We start from the raw sequence: 21,751 nt of genomic DNA, 5'->3' as shown, positions 1-21,751 counted from the left end.
GAAAAGGCTGTACTACTGGAAGGCCTGAAGGACCAGGTTAGCAATAGGCAGGGAAAAAATTATATCCTTATGATTGCTGAGAGTCAGTGCCAACTTGATGGTACATAGTCAGTCAATCAATATGCTAAAATCTTCATCTACACTCTTCAAATCTTAAAATAATAGTTGCAGACTCTGCACATTGATGGAGCTTCTAAGACATGTGATCACCAAACTGGAAGATATTAATCTACGGCTGTTAAACAAAGACAACACACCAGTGTTTTCTGATATTATTTTCCAAATTACTTTATTAATCATATTTTACATGCCATCAGATCTATACCCTGAAGTGCAAGTACATGTTTCTGAGGTATTAAAATTGGAGAAAACCATGCACAAGTTTCATGTATAAAAAAAACACAGTGCTTATCAGGTAAGGTATTGGATGGGTATTTGGAACTCAGAATTAAGTAACATGACAGTTTTTTTAAATATTATGACATTCAAATCACCCTGACATTTTCTGTACATTCACACAGCCATACACAACATTGCTTAGAGCAGTGTGCACAGTACAGTTATACAGTTTGTCCACTGTAATGTTGAGTACAGCTTCAAATTGTTAGCATAAAATTAACATCCAAATTGCATCCTATCATGCTATGCTGTGTTCTGCATTATGTAGCCTATGACTGGCATACACTGTCAATCAATATTTTGATTTACAGTACAGATTGTCTCTAACTTCCTATTCTTTGATGCCTGATATTAAAAATTAAACCATTGGATAATAAAGCAGCAAAATCCAGATGTTTTGAGACTCTATTTCTCTAACATTAATTGGCTGAGAATTCTTGAAATTATAGTCCTAACACATTTGAAAACTCCCAGGTTCAGAAAGACATGTCTAAAGTGTATCAGAGTAGTTTGAGGTGTAAAGCAAAAATAGTAATAATATTTGGCTTTGACCAGTTGTTTTCAAATTCTTTTTCCTCAGTCAGTGATCTGCTCATATTAAAAAGCCTATTTCTCTGCATGTAGAATGTGAAAGAATTAATTTAGCCATGAGACCATGGCTACCTACTTCAGATTGTTTAGAACACTATTTTCCAAACTTGGAAATTTAAAGATATGTGGATTTCAACTTCTAGAATTTTCCAGCCAGCATGCTGAGTTGAATTTCACATATCTTAAAGTTGCCAATTTTGAAAAACACTGCTTTAGAACAAAAAAGAGTCATATAGATTAAGCAATTAAAATCACATATTTCAGATCATAATTCAGAAATAATCCCTAGATTTTAATTTCTAGGATTGGTGTTAGAAACAGAAACTGCTAAGAAATAGGTAGCATATTAGAGTGCAACAAGAATGAGACTGACAGTATGCTAGTCTTGCTACACTAGTGGCTACAAACCACCATGCAAAATTACTCACAATGCAGCAAATTACAGCAATGTTTTGCTAGATTCTCACTGTGGGAATTTTAAATGGGAGATCCTAGTTTGTTGCTACTAGCACCAGTTGTCCATGAATGTAACCAACTTAGTTACATTCCACTAATAACTACCACTGATCCAGGAAATAGAAATAGAACACCATCTATTTCTGTTTTGATTGATATGACCTACATTTAGATCTGATTTTTATCAAAGATGCAGAGTAGAACTGGATGATAACATACCTCAGTTTTGTTTCAGCTGTAATGTTAAAGGTAAATAAAGCTGCTATCAGTCAATCTAATGAAGAAATTAGGATTATGAATTAATAGCACTATAACAAATATTTATGTGAAATTTCATTAAACTTCAAATTTTTCTATAATCTTACGACATTAACGTAGGGAGCCATTAATGAAAGTTCAAGCAGGCCATTTCATTAATGCAATGTGCAGGCTGCTTTCTTTAAGCTTAATTTGCTGAACATGTGGAGGTTTGTCCAAACTGGTCCTTTATAAATGTATGCAAATCATTTGACAAGCTGTAACCCAAAGTTTCATACCTAACCAAAAGTACATCCTGTGTATAAAAGTTTAAATTACCTTACTGTAAATCAGTGGGTTAGGACACTGAGCTTGTCGATCAGAAGGTCGGCAGTTTGGCGGGTCGAATCCCGAGTGCCGCGTAACAAAGTGAGCACCTGTTACTCGTCCCAGCTTCTGCCAACCTAGCAGTTCAAAAGCATGTAAAAAATGCAAGTAGAAAAATAGGGACCACTATGGTGGGAAGGTAACAGCATTCCATGCGCCTTTGGCATCTAGTCATGCCAGCCACATGACCATGGAGACGTCCTCGGACAAGCGCTGGCTCTTCGGCTTTGAAACGGAGATGAGCACTGGCCCCTAGAGTCGGAAACGACTAGCACACATGTGCGGGGGAACCTTTACCTTTACCTTTTTAAATCAAAATGAGAATCATAAATCTTGCAGACACTTTTGCTTTCCTTTCTTAAGTAGTAGTAAGTTTGGACAGCCTTTTCTATAGATTGTTCCATTAATAAGCAGGAAAATATTGAGCCTAAGTGAAAATCTATTTTCACCATCCTAGAGATAGAATGTAGAAGGGAGAGGAAGAACACACAAGTAATGTTCATCAAATAAGAAATGAAATACCATTTTCTTGTTCAAAATCATTCATACTAGCTATTTTATGTTTCACATTATCCTGTCCTTGGAACATCTCTAGAAAAGTCTCTCAAGGATTAATTTTGAGCAGAATAAATGATAGCAGTAATTTCCATGAATGGAACAGAAAGAACCTCCATACTTAATTAGCTTACTGCATGACAGGTACCATTAACAGGAGAGGAGAGGGGAGAGACAGTTTCTACTGGCTTCCTGCAGTTGACTATTTGTTTAATTCTTTGTGGCTAATTACATTAAAACAGTTTAAAAATAGGGAAACAATTTTCAAACAATTCTAAAGAAAAAAGAAACTATAAGAATAAGAGAGGGATGTCCGTGCCCTGTCCTGCCCTCACATATCTAAAATGATGAAGAGTTTCAATCTATATAATTGAGTTTTGAATTTGCAATATAAAGTATTTAGTTTAGGCAAGGTACAGTCAAAATATTCATTATAACAGATGCTATGATGAAACAAAGCAAACTATTATCTTTACAACATTCAATCTCATTTCCCAAACTATTATAATCATAGCCACTTTTTATTTTGGGTGTTTTGTGTTTCCCAATATGAATTCAATTATATGTCTATAAACATATAAAATTCAAAAATATGCCTCTAGAGATATGAATAGAAAGTTTTGACGTGTATAATCTTGTAGAAAGTAAGTACAGAAACTGTCTTTTCTGAAAAGGATAGTTGAACTACAAAATTTTCATGCCATTCTGGTTTATACAGATGTATAGATTTAGACAAGGATTTTGCTTTGTTTTACCTTTATGATTCAGTTTCTATTATCAGTTATCCCATTGGCAAAACATCAAAATACCTATTCTTTCACATACATGGTACATCAATGACAGAAAACAGCTACAATGTTAATTCTATTACTTTTTATCTATGTAAAAGCCTAACATTACTGGAAAGAATAACTGGAATCTGATAACAATAAAGTGATACCTTGGTGACACTTCAAGGCAAATACATTTTATGGCAATTGGAGAATGTTCAAATTATTTGCTCCTTCTAGTTGAAAACTGGATTTCTTAGACCACTCAAAATAAGGTTACTGCTATGCCCTTTTCTGTAGAAAAGGAGGAAGGACAGTACAAAAGAAATGGTGCTGATAATTCCTAGAATTACTATTCCTGAAATCAATCCACTGGTGACTGAATTCAGCTGGAAAGAGAATCCATTTGGACTTCCTACAAAGGAAAGAAATAGAGAAGAAAGAATTAAAATATTTCACAAGATCTGAGAACAATCCAGCTAAAGATATTTGACTTCTCAATATTCATAGTTAAAGTATCAATGGGCAAAAATAACCCTATGCAGGAACATCTATAGAGATTTCAGGTGAAAAGAGTCAGAATCAAAATAAAATACATAATTTGTGAGATGGGCAGTATATAAATTTAAAATTAAAGTAGAACAAAATAAAACAAAATAAAATAAATGCATGATGTCTTAAGTATTTTTGATCATAAAACAAACCCATCCCACAACCAAAGTGCTTGCTTTCGACCGTTGTTGTTGTTGTTGTTGTTGTTAGTTGCGAAGTTGTATCCAACCCATTGCGACCCCATGGACAATGTTCCTCCAGGCCTTCCTGTCCTCTACCATCTTCTGGAGTCCATTTAGGCTCACACCTACTGTTTCAGTGACTCCATCCAGCCACCTCATTCTCTGTCGTCTCCTTCTTCTCTTGCCCTCAACCTTTCCCAGCATTAGTCTCTTTGCTTTCAACAGAACTATACCATAAATTCTAGGCCCAAAGGAAGTGAGTTCTCAAAGAAGTTATAAACCTCATTTTCTCTCTGGAATTGGCAGACTTTATTCTCTTCCACTGATTTAGATGAAATAGATTTTTTTTAAGATACTGGCAGTAAATCAGTGAAAAAAATACCCAACCATTTCCCATTCAGCCTTGCACTCAGCAGAATTCTGGATTGAGCAGCGGTTCTGCTTTATTGATCTCAGCTCAGTGCCTTCTTTCTTAATATTAGGGCACAGTAACATTTCCATATCATTTTTTTTCTCACCATCTCCCATGAAATTCAGCCAGCGATATATCTGATCGTGACATATTATGTCTAATCACAATAATATCAACAGAACTATGACTGGCTTTTTAAATATCATATGCTTTTTTTAAAAAAAAAGATGGGATCTACTAAGCTTTTAATTGGATGTTTAACATTTTCTGTCATTTAAATTAGCAGAAAATGTTGCAATGTATCAGCCTAAATACAAAGTATTTGACTAGTAATTAGGATAACATTCAAATATTTCTTTTAAAATTAAGGGTAATTTATTGCTATTGCTATAACTTACCAAGCTGTGAATTGTTGGTTGGGATCTCCTCTGTTTGAAATACAAAAATAGATTCATTTTAGTTTGAAGGTATTCATTTGCTTGTGTTCAGACAAAATCATTGATACTTTAAACAGGAATAACTGATCTAACACCCCAAGTCTAAATTCACAGTTAAGAAGGTATTCATCAAAACAAAAAAATATATCAGGTTTCAAAACAGAAAACTCTATCTATAAGGTAAACATTATAACCATTGTGCTATTATAGCATTCAAAGTACAGCACACTATAAAATACACTGGAATGAAGTAGGAAAATAAAAATGTGGGCTTTTTAGTTCCTTTATTGCAGCTACATAATACATATGTTGATGACTTTAGGGATGATGAGTCACGGAAATGAAGATCCAGCTATATTTATGCAGGTTCTCTGCAGGATTCTGATGTCTGCATAATCTCTTTTCTGAATCTATGAGATCTATGCAGGTAGTCCCAAGTTGAGAACATCCAATTTACAGACAACTCATACTCTCAAACCGATGAATCTATGAAGCTGCACAATTTAAATCTATTACTCAAAGCAAAACGAAGTCCTTGCTTCTAAAAGCAAAGCACCCATATCTCTTGTTCCTCTGGTGATTTTAGAGGCTTCGACTCAAGTCATGCTTGAGTCCTGCAAAACCCTTTTCTAATTATGAGAATTTTCAAACAAGTTTACATAAAGAAACCTGTTCCAGAGAAACACTTCAGTCTTCTCCTTCATGAGCAGCATGTCAGTCAAAACTGCCTTGCATAGACATAGTAGTCATATGAGAATTAAACAATCAAATACAAGTGTAGAGTCTATTCTTGGACAAGAAACCATTCTTGAACAGGAAATTATCCACATTATATTTTAGAAATCACATAGGATGGTTGTCCTTACCAGTTCTTGTAATTATGGGGCCAGCAGATATTACTGCACTTCCAGAAATGCTCTGAGAGATCCAAGTGGTTCGCTTCACCACATCTCTTTTTTTTCTATTACTGCAGGTCTAGAAATTTCAATCAAAGTAATTATGATTCAGAGCAGGTAGAAATAATGGTTTCCTTTGGTGTTCCATTTTAACTTTACATAGAAACTGGATCTTTCAAAAAGATAAAACTAGAAACAAAACCCTCTTGCTTAAAAGAATCTTCCGTGCAAGAAAACATTTGAAAACTGCTGAATATAGTAGTTTATTGTTGGTTATTTCTTAGCATATTCAGAACTTATTTTATTGTATAATGGTTATATATTGCATTGTCTTCCCTTATTGTCCTTGTGGAATCTCATCTAACTTTTTCAAATTTTTCCTCATTTTGTTTGGTGAATAGCAGATGAAATTCAGGCTACTGAATGCTTCTTTCACTAATTCTTTACTGAAGAGTCTCCATCCAGTAGACACTCCCATAAAACATAAGTAGGAAATTATTTCCATAATCTTACACTTAAATGTTCTTCTCTGTATGTTCCAAGCTTTGCTGAGCTGTTACCAAACGCTTCAGAACACAATTACCCTCTTTACAACTTACATTCTTCTACATATTCAGAAAATCTATTTTGAAGAGTTGATCAGCACTTCAGCAGAACACGGAAGGAAACAAAGAAACTTAAAACACTAGAGAAATATTTGCTCGCTATGGAATGTGTCATTCAAACAATACTTTTTCTCAGTTGGAATACTTATAAAATAAAAATATTTGGTCAGTGATGAACATTTGAAAACATACAATACAAAAGTAAAATCAAAAGGTTGAGATAACATATTGGCACAACATGGAATCTCTGTCATAAAAATGCAATATACCCTATTATAACAGTTGTTAATTACCTGGATTACTGAGAAAAGGATATAAAACAGAGAGGGATGAAGTTACAACAGACTCCAGCAATTAAGCATAATAAAGGGAAAAGGAAGATCTGGCTCTGTGAAAGGAAACTCTTGATTTTTGTCCTGATATACTCCAGGCAGTCCTATGATCATTTTAAGTAAAAGCACCTTTAGATAAATAAATCTAAGCTAGGTGCAAAAGAATAGCTAAAAGTTTTAATGTGAATATCTTTTATACAAAGATATGGGTAAAAATATCTCAAAAACTAGAATACTGAATCCAAATTGAAACACTATTTTATTAAGAGCAGGTTTGTTATTTGATTCACTATGAAGACATTCTATCCATATATAAATAGAACAGTTTAATTTAAACATAATAGCTTCAATCTGGGGGAAAAAGTGGAGAAAATAATATTAGGAGGGATGTTGCATTCCATTTCTAAATGAATATATATTTGTTAGAGCACAAGAGAAAAGAAAAGTAAGTGAAAACCATTTTCCCAACCTACTTTAGGCAACTCAAACACCCTTGTATTCTGAACATTGCTCGGTGGTCTCTGGATGTGACTGATTATACTTAATTTTCTAGCACTTCAGGAATTTGTATAAAGCCTCTCCTCACATTAATGTTTTTATTTTAGATTCAGTTTTGCTGACCATAAGCTTATTGAAAGACAAATCTCAATTTTTAGGTAATCATATTACATATTGACTTTCACATCACTCTTTGATAGTTTATAATTAATAATTTCCCAAGCCCTACCTGTCTGTTAAATGAATAATGTATCTGAAAGTGGAAGGAATCAGCCTGTTAGCTTTGGTGAACAACAAGGTTCACCAAAGCTAACAGAACTCAGTTTGATTATTTCATCTTAGTGTAACCACCACATTGAAGACTCATCTATCATTGAGGGTATGAATTTTATTACACACTAGTCAACTACTTTTTAAAAAGATCATCTATTAGCATCCCCTCAGGTTAAACCTTCAAGTTGCAGCACTACCCAAACTCTCTGAAACATACTGGAACAAGAAAGGGGCAGTCATCCGCTCTGCACAACTTTGTCACGCAATGTAGAAAAACCGCAGACATTTTCTGGTTCTTATGTTTCACAAAGCGGAACACCTCAAAAGAAAATCGGCCCATCTGACTCTTCCCATTTTCAATTATAGTTGTCTGAGGGTCTTTGTCACAACTGAAAAGGAAATAAATGAAACAAGTAACTTTCACTGCTTGATAAATACCTTTTAAAAAGAGTAGCATTTCATTAACAATACTATATTTTAGAAATTGTTGGCATTTCTTTCTATACACCATCTGAGGATACAAGATACAGCAAGATGCAAGAACATCTGCCTCTGAGACAAACCTGCATTGGATATTACCTAGAGTTTTCACATAAGGAAAACTGATTTCCATGACAAAGTATATATTATACATTTAAATAAATGAATAACCTTTCTTTTGAACATACCCTATTTGTATTGCCTTGTTGATTATTTCAAAAGTTTAACATCAAAGATATTGCAGATATAAATGTACCATATGAGACTAGTTCTCTCGCTACAGCAGCTCATCCTTAGGCCAAATATAAACACAGAATATGAACAAAATTAATTTGCTTCACATTTAAATATGAATTGACATAATTCATAGTTACAAGACTTACATGTACAGTAAATAAGAATACACTACATTTTTCACATTTCCCTACATCGTACAATCAAAATTTCCACTTAGAACTTGCATTCAAAAGTACATGTATTAAACAAATGTTTGTCTCAAAATTCTTACATTCCTTTTTATCAGAAAAATTATGTCAGAATCACACATGAATTTTCAATGTAGTACTCCAATACCTATATAAGATTTCTTTACATCTTTATGGTGATTGTTTTTTAAAAAAAATGGAAAAGTGCTGAATTTTCAGAAAGCAAGAAAGCTAGATTCAGCAATTTATGAAACACAGTTGCTCAATTTCTCATAGCTGTTTGGTAATTCTTGTTATCCATAAATATTTCCATGATACAGAGAAATTCTTGCTGAACATAAGAAGAACTGTTTCAGCTCTAGTAATATATGTCAAAAATATGATCAGATTTACTGACAAATCAGAACAGACCAGTAGATAGAATGTTGGGTTTCTAAGGAAACTGTGCTTATCACAATGCCTATTCAACTGTCCACTTAACTCTGAAGCAAAAATAGCACTATTTACTTTATATATAAATTTTATCTGCATGCCACAGGTATGTGTGTTTTTGATTGAACATGTACATTCAGTAATGTACAAGGATAATTATAATAAACCACATCAATCTGTGCTGAACTGTTGGAAAGAATAGCAGTAATCATGCATGCAGACTTTATCAATATGAGTCTTAAATACCATTTTAAAATGCAAAATGAAACAAATAAGTACCAAGAATGCTTACTGCACAAAGTCTTTTTTCATTTCTTTCTTTTTTCTTCACTGTGTGGTTTTAAGCATTCAAATGAGGTTTTTTTTTTTATCATGGCCAGAGTATTAGTACTGCTTTATAAAACCCTAGTGAGACCACACCTGGAATAGTGCAACCAATTTTGGTCACCATACTACAAAAAAGATGTTGAGATCTTGGAAAAAGTTCAGAGAAGAGCAACTAAGATGATCCAAGGCCTGGAGACTAAAACATACAAAGAACAGCTACAGGACTTGGGTTTGGCTAGTCAAAAGAAAAGAAGAAATAGGGGTGACATGGTAGTAATATTCCAGTATTTGAGAGGTGGTCACAAAGAAGAGGGGGTCAAATTATTCTCCGAAGCACCAGAGGACAGGACAAGAAACAATGGTTGGAAACTGATCAAAGAGAGAAGCAATCTGGAATTAAGGAGAAAGTTCCTAACAGTGAGGACAATTAATCAGTGGAACAGCTTGCCTACAGAAATTGTGGGTGCTCCATCACTGGAGGTTTTTAAGAACAGACTGGACAGTCACTTGTCTGAGATGGTATAGGTTTTCCTGCTTGAGCAGGAGGCTGGACTAGAAGACCTCCACGGTTCCTTCCAGCTCTATTCTATTCTATTCTATTTGATGGTAAGCATTTAACATCTGTATAAATTGTACTAAAGACTATAAAGCAGGGGTGTCAAACTGCCGGCCCGTGGGCCAGAAGCGTCATCCCAAAACTGCGCCCACCCAATTGCTGGCGATGGAGAAAAAGCTGCGATACGTTGCACGACATCACATGATGTCGGGAGTTTGACATGTCTGCTATAAAGACTATATTAAAAAAAGACCAAAGCCATAAAGCCTAGTATTCTCTTTGTACAAACAATGGTCTAACAGCTATAAGGGGATTGTAAACAGATTTGAGTACATTCTTGTTTATGTTCTAACATAAATGAAATTGAAATATGCACTCCCTCCAGTACTGGAAGAAATATATATTCAGTGTGACTTGTATCCACCTATAATATTATTCTCCATAAATTTTTACTTTGAATTCAATGCAAATTGGAATCCATCAATTGAGAATATTGGCTTAGTATATATTTATTGATGAAGGCAAATAGAATAGGTTAGACTTAGCAGATAGCCATTATTTACGTACATGCATGTTTCTGCACTGATTCCAAAGATTCAATTCTTCTATATGCATTACTTATTACATTAACTGACATTTAATGCTGTAAATAATTATTAAATGGAATTAATATTTTATTTAAGCAATTAAAACTTTTGTGTTTACTTTCAAAACAATCCATATGTTTTGTGTAATCCATCACAACCATGTAAAATATAAACATGCTGTTTAAAAATGTCTACCTTAAGAAGAGATCATATCGCAAATTGTCATTTGGATTTCCAGATGGAGTAGTGTAGCAGTAATCCATCAAAACATTCCATCTGCCAAAGAAGAAGAATTAAGAGTTAAAACACTATTTCTAATTCATTAAACTATTTCATGTATGTACTGTGTTTTTACTAACCATACAACATATGTAACTTTTTTGGGTAAACCCTTACAAATGGATTTGCGCAACATGTTAACTTGGGTAGGGGTTTTTTATTTTGATTTATTGTTTGTTTGGTTAGCTTATGGTTCTATGTATTGTAAAAATTAGTAATCGTGTTAAGTATTCATGTTCAAATATCTAATGAGCTGCCACAAAGAAGAAGGGATCAAGCTGTTTTCCAAAGCAAAAATTGAGGTAGTTTCTGTGTTTGAATATAGAAGAAACTAACTGAATGAACACCTGCAGATTGTCTGGATTCATAAATCCTACTTACAATAGTGGCCAAAATTGTGGAAACCTTTTGGAAAAAGTGTACAGTAGAAATGCCACCTCTGGTTAAGTTTCCACCAATTTTTCTTCTAATTTCTTTATAACTGTAGCTTTGTTCACTTAATAATACTATTTTACATCACTTTCTGGGAAACCAGTCAACTCTTTGCACCATTACTTTAATTTTATTACGTTTTACAAACTCACTAAATGAAAGAACACAAAAAAACCCAACCCAACCAACTTGATAACGATCACATAACACACTGACAAGTCCTCCCCTCAGCTTCAATACATGACATCAATAACTGAATCCTACTGTGACCTGATTGGCTCATTGCCAAAACAAGATGACACCTGCTTGGCTCTCTAAACACTCATGCTCATTGGCTACAATCAGATGAAGCAAAGCTACCTGATATCAACCTAAGCAAGTTGTGCTTCCTTTTTCTGGTTATTTGGCTATAACTTTTCATAGAATACAGTACATATAATTGAACAACTATGTTGCATCACATTCTTGATTAAATTATCTTTCCATTGATATACAATTTTATGGTACTACTCCAAAAAAAAGTGGTGTTATTAGTCATCAAACCTCAAAAATACCACTTTTCCCAAAAAGTTTCCACAATTTTGGCCACTATTGTAGTTATAACACAGGTCTGAACTTGATACAATGTGAATTGAGTAGCCACCGTAATTGGCAAACCATAGTTTATAGCTTATATTAATATGCAAGCCCATTCAATATACAATATCCACAACTTTAAAGTAATGTAAACTATGAACCAATTAAAGTGTAAGTACAGATTTTTGACAAGCTGAAAGAAAAGCTCAGTTCTGAATGTCATATGTCATATGCCTAAACCAGGGGTAGGCAACCTTGGCAACCTCTCTCTTTCCCCTCAGCATGGCTGGCTCAGGAATTCTGGGAGTTGGAGTCTATGAGTCATAAAAGAGCCAAGGTTGCCTACTCCTGGCCTAAACTATGTGCTCAGGTTCTTTATACATTTGCAATAATTAAAGCTGTCGACTCTTATTTAAAGAATTGAACAGCATATAATGGAAATAATATTTTTTGCCCAATATCCTGATGTGTTATCCATGATAAGTTAGAGTTAGTGATACTGGATGAGCTAAACCAGTGATCTGCTTTTATTCAAACATTATTCAACTAAAGACCTACCAGATGTTTTAGACAACCTAATACTCTTGAATATTCTTAACCTTGGTTAGATTTCTTTGTTGCTTGTTTTGGAGAGTTCATGGGAGTTGTTTTTTGTTCAGCTGGGTTTTGTAGCTTAGCATGTTGGATGAACCTAGTCCATCTAATTATATATTTAATTCAATCAAGGACCAATAATAAAAACAAAGTACACAAATATGGTAAATAAAATAAAACATTTGGTTCATTAACAGCAATGCTGGATGAACTTAGAAAGCAAGTTGGCCAAAAATCAGGCTGGTCAGGCACAATTTGTGAACTTAACCAGTGTGAACAATGTGATAAGTTCACAAGTCATTATAGCGCAAGGAGCTTGGATGGAGAAGTGTTAGGAATATTAAATGCAAAGCCAACTGATCCATATAACTGGCAGTACCTTCCATCTAGGTTTGTTGCTCTTACAGCTGCAAAAACTTTTGTTTTCAAAGGTAATCCTGTATTAGGTATAATCAGCTGTTGGCTGTAGGTAGAGTCCTACAAGAAGATAGTAAATTCAAATATTGTAGCAATGTCATAACACAGAAGTCACAATGAAATTACAGAAATGTAAAATGTAGTCTGCTTGGAGCATAGCTACTGTAATAGAAAGGAAATAAGATAATTTATAGTTTGAATATCAGTGGAAACCCTAGGAATTTCTCTCCTCCTAGGAAAGGGAAATAGCATTGAACAAAGTGTAATTTATAATTTGTTTATACAGTTTTCCTCAAAATTGCTCCCCCAATACCTTTTTATCCACTTAAAAGCAAACATAATCACTAACCAAATGACTGTAAAGGGACTATTGAGAAAAATACTAAGAGAAGACTAGACTGATTTTCTACCTCTTTCTTAAAACAGTGGTTGCTGTAGGTATTTTTCAGAGGAAAAGTTATAGCCCAGGTTCATGTGTCCATGTTTTCAATAAAAATTTAATCTGGCCCTCACGTAAGACAGAAATCCATGATGATTTTCTTGTTTGTTGCAATCATTTAAAAATAAATGGAACTTGTGCAAACAAATAGCTTTTGGCTTTCACTGATTTACATGGTGTATTGGGCTCCACATAAAACTGGAACAGTGCACTGACATAATTCAATATGACCAAATGCACTTGCACGAATGCACTTAATGTTGTAGTTTATAGGGAGCATATGTCAGGATTTTTAGAGATAAGATCTTCAGGAAATTTTGTGGCAAGTACAAATGGTACCAGACAGTATGTAAATGAACTAAATCAAATATTAACCAAGACAAGTGAATGGTTAAAAAGTGTCACATTGAATTTATATATCAAATTATAAAATGCATTAACATACAAATAATCTCTCTCTTCAATTTAGCAATGTTTTTTTTAAAAAAATATTATTTAGAGTTCTCCTTAATACCAAAAAGATACTGAGACAGTAGGAACAGTTACAAAACAATTTATGTTGAAATTATTGTACTAAACTCATTGGCATTCAAGACAAAACAAATTTAGATTTTTACATCTTATTAACTACATATTTAATACTTGGTTTTGACAATTTGAAATGTTATACTAGAAGTTAAATTGAATTCTAGAGGTTGAATTGAAATTTGAAATAAGATTGGGCAGCATCTCATTTTTTAAAAAATAAATAAATAAGCAAATACATTACACTTACAATGCAGCTTTATACTTGACCTTAAACAAAACAAAGGCATATTCAATTTACTAGGATATTCCCAGATAAGTGTGCATAAAACTGCAACTTGATAAATATTTCTGTTCTATTAGATTGAGCTATCCAAATTTTGCAAAACATCTCTATGACCTTTATTTTGGTGTAATAATTTGTAGGAGTCCTTAACTAATAGATTTGAAGTTACCCCATTCTGATTCAAATTAAAGATTGCTTAGTTAGATAGTCTCTCTATGAACTTGGAACAAATACTTAAATTGATTACTTTGATTCACAGTTTGAAAGGTCTTCTCATATTTATGCATCATGGAATTTTAAAGAAATGTACAGGACTCTGAATTAATTTCTTTTGCTAGGATGCTTTTATTACATACATTACAATTCTTTCATAAAGTTGTATTTATCCTTCTAGATACTAGCTTTAGTTACTAGCTGGAATAATGAATTTCAAAATTATTGTGCCTCAATTTAAGAGTTATATCTGACTCCACTTAAACCCTAAGTGCAATATACCCTGAATTGGATAGTGTTTCAGTGGGATCACTGAATATGTCAAGATATACTATATATGGAAAATACTGGAAGACAGATATAATTTTGACACATTTCCCATGAAATGCTTATATTATAGAAATATCATAGATAAAAATAAGATCGAATCTCTCTATGGTGAGTGAAATCAGTAAGATTACTAATATATCTTTGGACTGACCATTGCTTGTTACAGAAACATTTTTGACAATATTCTGAATATTACGTCTCTATCAAAATTAAAAACAGTGGATTTTTAGGGTTAGGGCTTGGATTTGCTCCTGTAATACAGGAAGGAAAGGTGTCTGCCTGGCTTGCCATAATGGATTGCTGAAAGCCGATAGTTGTCACAGAGTTTTCTCCCAGCAAAGGAATACGACAAAAAAACAATATGGTTACAGCATAATTTACCAGAGAGTCATCAGTTTTTCTTTTTCTCCTTGTTAGGTATTATTGCAATGATTAACTTTACAGTTTTATTATTTCATGACTTCTATTGCATGAGGGTATGTTTTAGTTTAATCAGTTTAAAATTCATAAAAATAAAAATGTCTATAGATACTACAAGGCTAAAAAATCAGTAGGTTGCAAGTTTTAATATCCAATTAAATAGTGGAAACATTTGTTAAAAATCGGGAGTTCCTGCTTTGAATGAAATTCCTTCTAGCTTAGTCAGGCATCAAAACCAGGTAACTTTACAACTGCAAAATTACAAGGTTATATATGAATGCTGTGCTGATAAAAAGAAATGTATGTACTTGAGGAAGAGTAGCAGCCTGTAGAGCACTTAAATTATCACTTGGACTGAATTACCTATCAATTTATTAAGCCATATTTTTATGACATTGTTATAAAAGATATAGATCAAATTATATTTTAAGTTAGGTGCCTTGTTCTTCAGCTTGTTCTTTTGAATTCTGGCATGAATTCAAATTGTTGACTGCCAGTTCTTTTTTTTACACCGGGGGCATTACTACTATCTCCTTGTAATGATGCTTCCTCCAAATCTGTTTTATTTCCTATGTTCCCTTTTATATTTTTTGATTCAATTGTCATGTCTGGAAATGTCAAAGTACATTTACAGTAGTATTTGCATTTATTAAGTGATACTGTTGTCAGAAAAAGTAGGGATAATGAAGGGAATATGCCAATAGCTTTTTGTTTTATTAATCGCAGAATGCACACTTGCTTAGCATTATTTAAGTCACTCAGAGGCAGCAGTGGATAATTACAGTAAACCTTAATTCATTAAGCAAACACAGCACAGCACAGCACTACAGTATATTACATTTTAATATATGGAAATTAGTATATTTCATATTCATGCTTAATTAATTATGCTCCTCATAGAGTAATATCTTGACCCTAACACAACCATTTCTCAAAAGTATCCCTTGTTCACCAAGTAATCCTAATAAATCAAATAGTAGAGTTATACATATGTATGAATTCATTAGGAGCACCAACACCACACAAGGAATTAATCCAATACTGCAACCCTCTACTTAAGCAGAATGTCAATTTTGTTCTGCAAATATAATTCTCAAATTGAATGTCAAGTATCAGCTTTGACAAATTTCAGATACATTTAACATACTATCAGCATTTATTTCTTTTAAAAGAAAGAGAAGCTATTCTCCCAAATCTGGATCGTCACTTCTAACCTTACAATGTGGAAAAAGGGAAATCTGCAAGAAACTACAATCACAATTTTGCAGTGCAATGCACTGTATAATGCAATATAATGATCTTTACTTTCCTTACAAACATTTCATTCCAATATGTGAAAGTTGAGGATAGAAGAATGCCCCAAAGTGCTACACATTCTTTTTCAAAGTACTTCACATAGATTGTTCCTTATGGAGCCACATTATAGTTATTACACCTCTGATCATGAGTCAATTTTGGATTATGAATAAACACCCCCAGGGCAAATTGGTATGAATGTACTCTGTTTCAGTATGTGTCCGTCTGAAGATCATATCACAATCTGTTTATTAGGAACATCACAACACAAGGGAGTGTGCTCAAAAGGGAATGACTTTTTGTGATTTCTATAAAAGACTTTGCTGCAGAAAGCAAATGAATAGAGAATGGATATTGGAGTCAGCAAACAATGCATCTGCACTGAGCCTTGCAATAAAACAGCTCTTAGTAACCCTCCTTCTCCCATTCACTATGACTTTGGGAATGGAGAAATCTGACAGGTGAACAGAGGCCTTTATTTTACTGTTTCTTTAACAAAGAGTTTCTTGTCACCCAGCTCTCTAGCACTAAATGGTTCCATAATGGACTTATCTGGGCTAGCATTTCTGCTGCAATCCTATAACCATTATTTCCAAAACATTTATGAATGGGCCGACTAATTTCTTATCAACATCCTTTTGTTTTATTTAAAATCTCTCAACTATCTGTTTAAAATTTGGCACACCTCTTTCCTACCATATGGACCACTTTCAATTTTTTTTATCTCAGAGTAATGTTACAAGCCCTTTATTAGCATCATGTAATCTTAAAGGTTCAAAATGCATATACACATTTTTGTCAAATTTGATACCCCTTTTTGACAAAATAGAGATTAATTTATTTTGAAGCTTTAAATTCATTATATTTAAAACAAAAAGAACCTCTGTTCTTTTATGTTTTTCTCATGATAGACTATGAGAATATGTAACCCAATATATAAATAAATGAAGCTAGATTATAAAACAATCCAAAACAAATTATACAAATTCTGAATAGCAATCTCCTACACCTGTGTAACCCATTTCCTAATTCTTTGATATCATGCCTAAACTATAAACAAATGTGCCATTCAGAATGAAGATAGCCTTAATATTTTTAAAGCAGTGTACATGGCTTAACAGTGCTATTGTTTTTTCATACCTGGAGGTTAGTGATTGTGTTAATTCTTGAGTTATCCAGCTGAGAAAACATGGTTTTCTAATGTTTTGGGATGTGAGTCAGCTGGAAAAATAAATTGATATATGGTACTCACCAATTACATGCTGTAAAACAATTTTGTTAAGTTCTTTGTTTTTAAGGAAAAAAACTGATTATAGTTAGAACAATATCTAACAGATGTTGTTACCATAGCAGCTCATCTGCTCTAAGGGGAAAATCCAAGATGAATAATTTGTATACCTCTTTGCATCAGAAAGCTATTCACCAATAAAGCTTCCAAAATGCTTTATCACAAGAAGCAAAGCTAGTTAAACATTACTGAAGGGAAGTAATCTGCTATGGAGTAAGGTACACCTCCCTTGGCCATATGATTTTATTTATTTTATTTGTATATTAGGTTTATCCTACTTTTATTACTTTTATAAATAACTCAAGGTGGTGGATATACATAATACTGTTTTCTCCTCCTATTTTCTCCACAACAAAAACTCTGTGAGTTGGGTTAGACTGAGAAAGAGTAATTAATCCAAAGTTACTCAGGCAGTTTTCATGCCTATGGTGAGACTAAACTTACAGGTGCCTGATTTCTAGAATAGCATTTAACTACTATACGAAGCTGGTTCTCATTTACAAGATCAGTGTATAAAACTTACTGCAGTAGCATTTTGAGCACAAAAATTGAAAATCAGAATACAAATTGGCAAAATAGTACTGGCTATGACTAGTCCTAAGAGCAGGTTATCATGAGCTTTAATGAAACCAATTTATTTCAATTTTTTCAGCACAATATGCTATTCCTTCTTCTCAAAGTTTCAAGAAATTTGCTCCTTTCTCTCTGATTGTGTACATACATTATTTTAAGAGTGGAAGTAATAGTTTTAATACAACAGATTTTAATCTAGTCTGTAGAACTGCATATTACTAGAAAGCAAAACAAGACATTTGTTTAACTACAGTTACTATTATTCTGCTATCATACTTATAGCTCATTTATTACAATCCAAATCTAAAGAACAGACTTTTAAATTAACTGCGTGAATTATATTCTAGGTCCATGATGAGATGAATAATAATCTTGAAAATGTAATTGTAATTTAGTAAAATACCAGCTGAGAGACAGAAAGAGGTTTTTTTTAAAAAAATATATATTTGAATGAATAAATAAAAATTCTAATCAACACAAAATAAGATCTAGAAGATTAGCATTCGCCTTATAAATAAAAATCAGTTAAATTCTTCACATTTCCCACTCAATGACCCTATTTATTCAATACATTTTTTTCAATTACATATATTCAAATTTAATTATCATGCTAATAAATAGAAAGCATTATCTGCCATCAAGAACAATGTAAAATATTAGCTGTCTCAATTCCCTGCAAAAAAAAGAATAGAATAGAATTAACATTGATTTATATTAGTGGTAGATGTTTTTGGAATAAACTCACTATTGAGAGTTAAAGTTCTGAAATTATACAAGTTGCTTCCCCAAGTTTAAAAAATTGTAATTATATTTGCTGTATCAATACTTATATTTATATATATATAAGTATTATACATATATATATATAAGTATTATACATATATATATATATATATATATATATATATATATATATATATATGTATTATATATATATATATATATATATTATATATATATATATATATATATATATATATATATATATATATATATATATATATATATATATATATATATATATGTTTTCGTAGATTCTCGCGGGTGTCTGTATGTGTAGATCTAGAGTCTCGGGTTTCTTCCCGCGTTCCTTTCATCTTCAGAAAGTTGTGGCGACGTTTCGACGAAATCCCATCTGTCATCATCAGGCCGGAGTGTTCCTCCTGCTGCTTCCAGGAGCAATGCGTGGTCTGGCTGTTCCTTTCCTTCCAACTGCCGGTGGGGCTGTGTTCTGACTGGGTGGAGGCGTGGCTGCTTTCTGATTGGGTGGGGGTGTCCTCCGATTGGGTGGAGGCGTGGTTGTCTTCTGATTGAGTGGAGGCGTGGCTGTCTTCTGATTGGGTGGATGCGTGGTTGTCTTCTGATTGGTTGGAGGCGTGGCTGTCTTCTGATTGGGTGGGGTGTGTTCTGAATGGGTGGTTTTTTTTGTTGTGTTGTAATATCCTGAGTGTTGTGATTTGGTGTCCTGAGGAGTGGGCTGTGTAGTGGCCTCCAGAGCTTTGGTTTGGCTCCGAGTTCGAGGACCTGCTATGTATCTCTGGTATGGGTCAGTCAGGTTCGTGTGTGCGTTCTTCTGCTTGGGTGATGGCACTTTTGCTTGACTTGTTCTGTCTTCTGTGTGGGAGAGTTTTTGTTCTGGGTGTGGATGAGTCTTGCCACCAGCCCCAGCAAGACTCATCCACACCCAGAACAAAAACTCTCCCACACAGAAGACAGAACAAGTCAAGCAAAAGTGCCATCACCCAAGCAGAAGAACGCACACACGAACCTGACTGACCCATACCAGAGATACATAGCAGGTCCTCGAACTCGGAGCCAAACCAAAGCTCTGGAGGCCACTACACAGCCCACTCCTCAGGACACCGAATCACAACACTCAGGATATTACAACACAACAAAAAAACCCACCCATTCAGAACACACCCCACCCAATCAGAAGACAGCCACGCCTCCAACCAATCAGAAGACAACCACGCATCCACCCAATCAGAAGACAGCCACGCCTCCACTCAATCAGAAGACAACCACGCCTCCACCCAATCGGAGGACACCCCCACCCAATCAGAAAGCAGCCACGCCTCCACCCAGTCAGAACACAGCCCCACCGGCAGTTGGAAGGAAAGGAACAGCCAGACCACGCATTGCTCCTGGAAGCAGCAGGAGGAACACTCCGGCCTGATGATGACGGATGGGATTTCGTCGAAACGTCGCCACAACTTTCTGAAGATGAAAGGAACGCGGGAAGAAACCCGAGACTCTAGATCTACATATATATATATATATATATATATATATATATATATATATATATATATATATATATATATATTGTTGTTGTTAGTTGCGAAGTTGTGTCCGACCCATCGCAACCCTATGGACAATGTTCCTCCAGGCCTTCCTGTCCTCTACCATCTACCATCTTCTGGAGTCCATCTAAGCTCACGCCTACTGCTTCAATGACTCCATCCAGCCACCTCATTCTCTGTCGTCCCCTTCTTCTATTGCCCTCAACCTTTCCCAGCATTAGGCTGGTCTCCAGTGAGTCCTTCCTTCTCATTAGGTGGCCAAAGTATTTGAGTTTTAGCTTCAGGATCTGGCCTTCCAAAGAGCAGTCAGGGTTGATCTCCTCTAGGACTGACCGGTTTGATCGCCTTGCAGTCCAAGGAACTCGCAGGAGTCTTCTCCAGCACCATAGTTCAAAGGCTTCAATTCTTTGGCGCTCAGCCTTTCTTATGGTCCAGCTTTCACTGCCATACATTGCAACTGGGAAGACCATAGCCTTGACTATACGCACTTTTGTTGACAGGGTGATGTCTCTGCTTTTTAGCATGCTGTCTAGATTTGTCATGGCTTTCCTTCCGAGGAGCAAGCGTCTTTTAATTTCTTGGCTACAGTCCCCATCTGCAGTGATCTTGGAGCCCAGGAAAATAAAATCTGTCACTACCTCCATTTCTTCCCCATCTATTTGCCACGAATTGAGAGGGCCAGATGTCATGATCTTGGTTTTCTTAATGTTTAGTTTCAACCCAAGTTTTGCACTCTCCTTCTTCACCCGCAACAAGAGGCTCTTTAGTTCTTCTTCACTTTCTGCCATTAGAGTGGTATCATCTGCATATCTTAGGTTGTTGATGTTTCTTCCGGCAATCTTAATTCCAACTTTTGATTCATCTAGCCCTGCCTTTCTCATGATGTGCTCTGCATATAAGTTAAATAGGCAAGGCGACAGTATACAGCCTTGCCGGACTCCTTTCCCAATTTTGAACCAATCAGTGGTTCCGTGTCCAGTTCTCACTGTTGCTTCTTGGCCCGCATATAGATTTCTCAAGAGACAAATAAGATGGTCTGGTATGCCCATCTCTTTAAGGATTTGCCAGAGTTTGTTATGATCCACACAATCAAAGGCTTTAGCATAGTCAATGAAGCAGAAGTAGATGTTTTTCTGGAACTCTCTAGCTTTCTCCATGATCCAGCGTATGTTAGCAATTTGATCTCTAGTTCCTCTGCCTCTTCGAAATCCTGCCTGTACTTCTGGTAATTCTCGATCCACATACTGCTGGATTCTAGCTTGTAGAATTTTAAGCATAACTTTACTAGCATGAGAAATGAGTGCAATGGTGCGATAGTTTGAACATTCTTTGGCACTGCCTTTCTTTGGAATTGGAATGTAAACTGATCTTTTCCAATCCTGTGGCCA

General features: G+C 34.6%; 1 protein-coding gene across 1 annotated transcript in view; it reads right to left on the bottom strand.

The window, feature by feature from the left end:
- Positions 1 to 3,631: 3,631 nt before the first annotated feature.
- The window catches only part of ZPLD1 (zona pellucida like domain containing 1), a gene marked incomplete at its 3' end in the record, with an annotated part of 47,255 nt that continues 29,135 nt past the window's right edge, over positions 3,632 to 21,751 (bottom strand). The window contains exons 5-10 of the mRNA XM_083361330.1: positions 12,650 to 12,747; positions 10,585 to 10,665; positions 7,800 to 7,971; positions 5,845 to 5,953; positions 4,940 to 4,969; positions 3,632 to 3,810 (exon numbers count right to left, since the gene is read on the bottom strand). Coding sequence (XP_083217456.1) covers positions 3,632 to 3,810; positions 4,940 to 4,969; positions 5,845 to 5,953; positions 7,800 to 7,971; positions 10,585 to 10,665; positions 12,650 to 12,747 — 669 coding nt within the window. The remainder of the gene's footprint in view (positions 3,811 to 4,939; positions 4,970 to 5,844; positions 5,954 to 7,799; positions 7,972 to 10,584; positions 10,666 to 12,649; positions 12,748 to 21,751) is intronic.

Source organism: Vipera ursinii, assembly GCF_947247035.1.
Source record: "Vipera ursinii genome assembly, chromosome: 4".
Taxonomy (NCBI): Eukaryota; Metazoa; Chordata; class Lepidosauria; order Squamata; family Viperidae; genus Vipera; species Vipera ursinii.
Note: the sequence above shows the minus strand (reverse complement) of the source record. Positions and strands in the feature narration are given on the sequence as shown.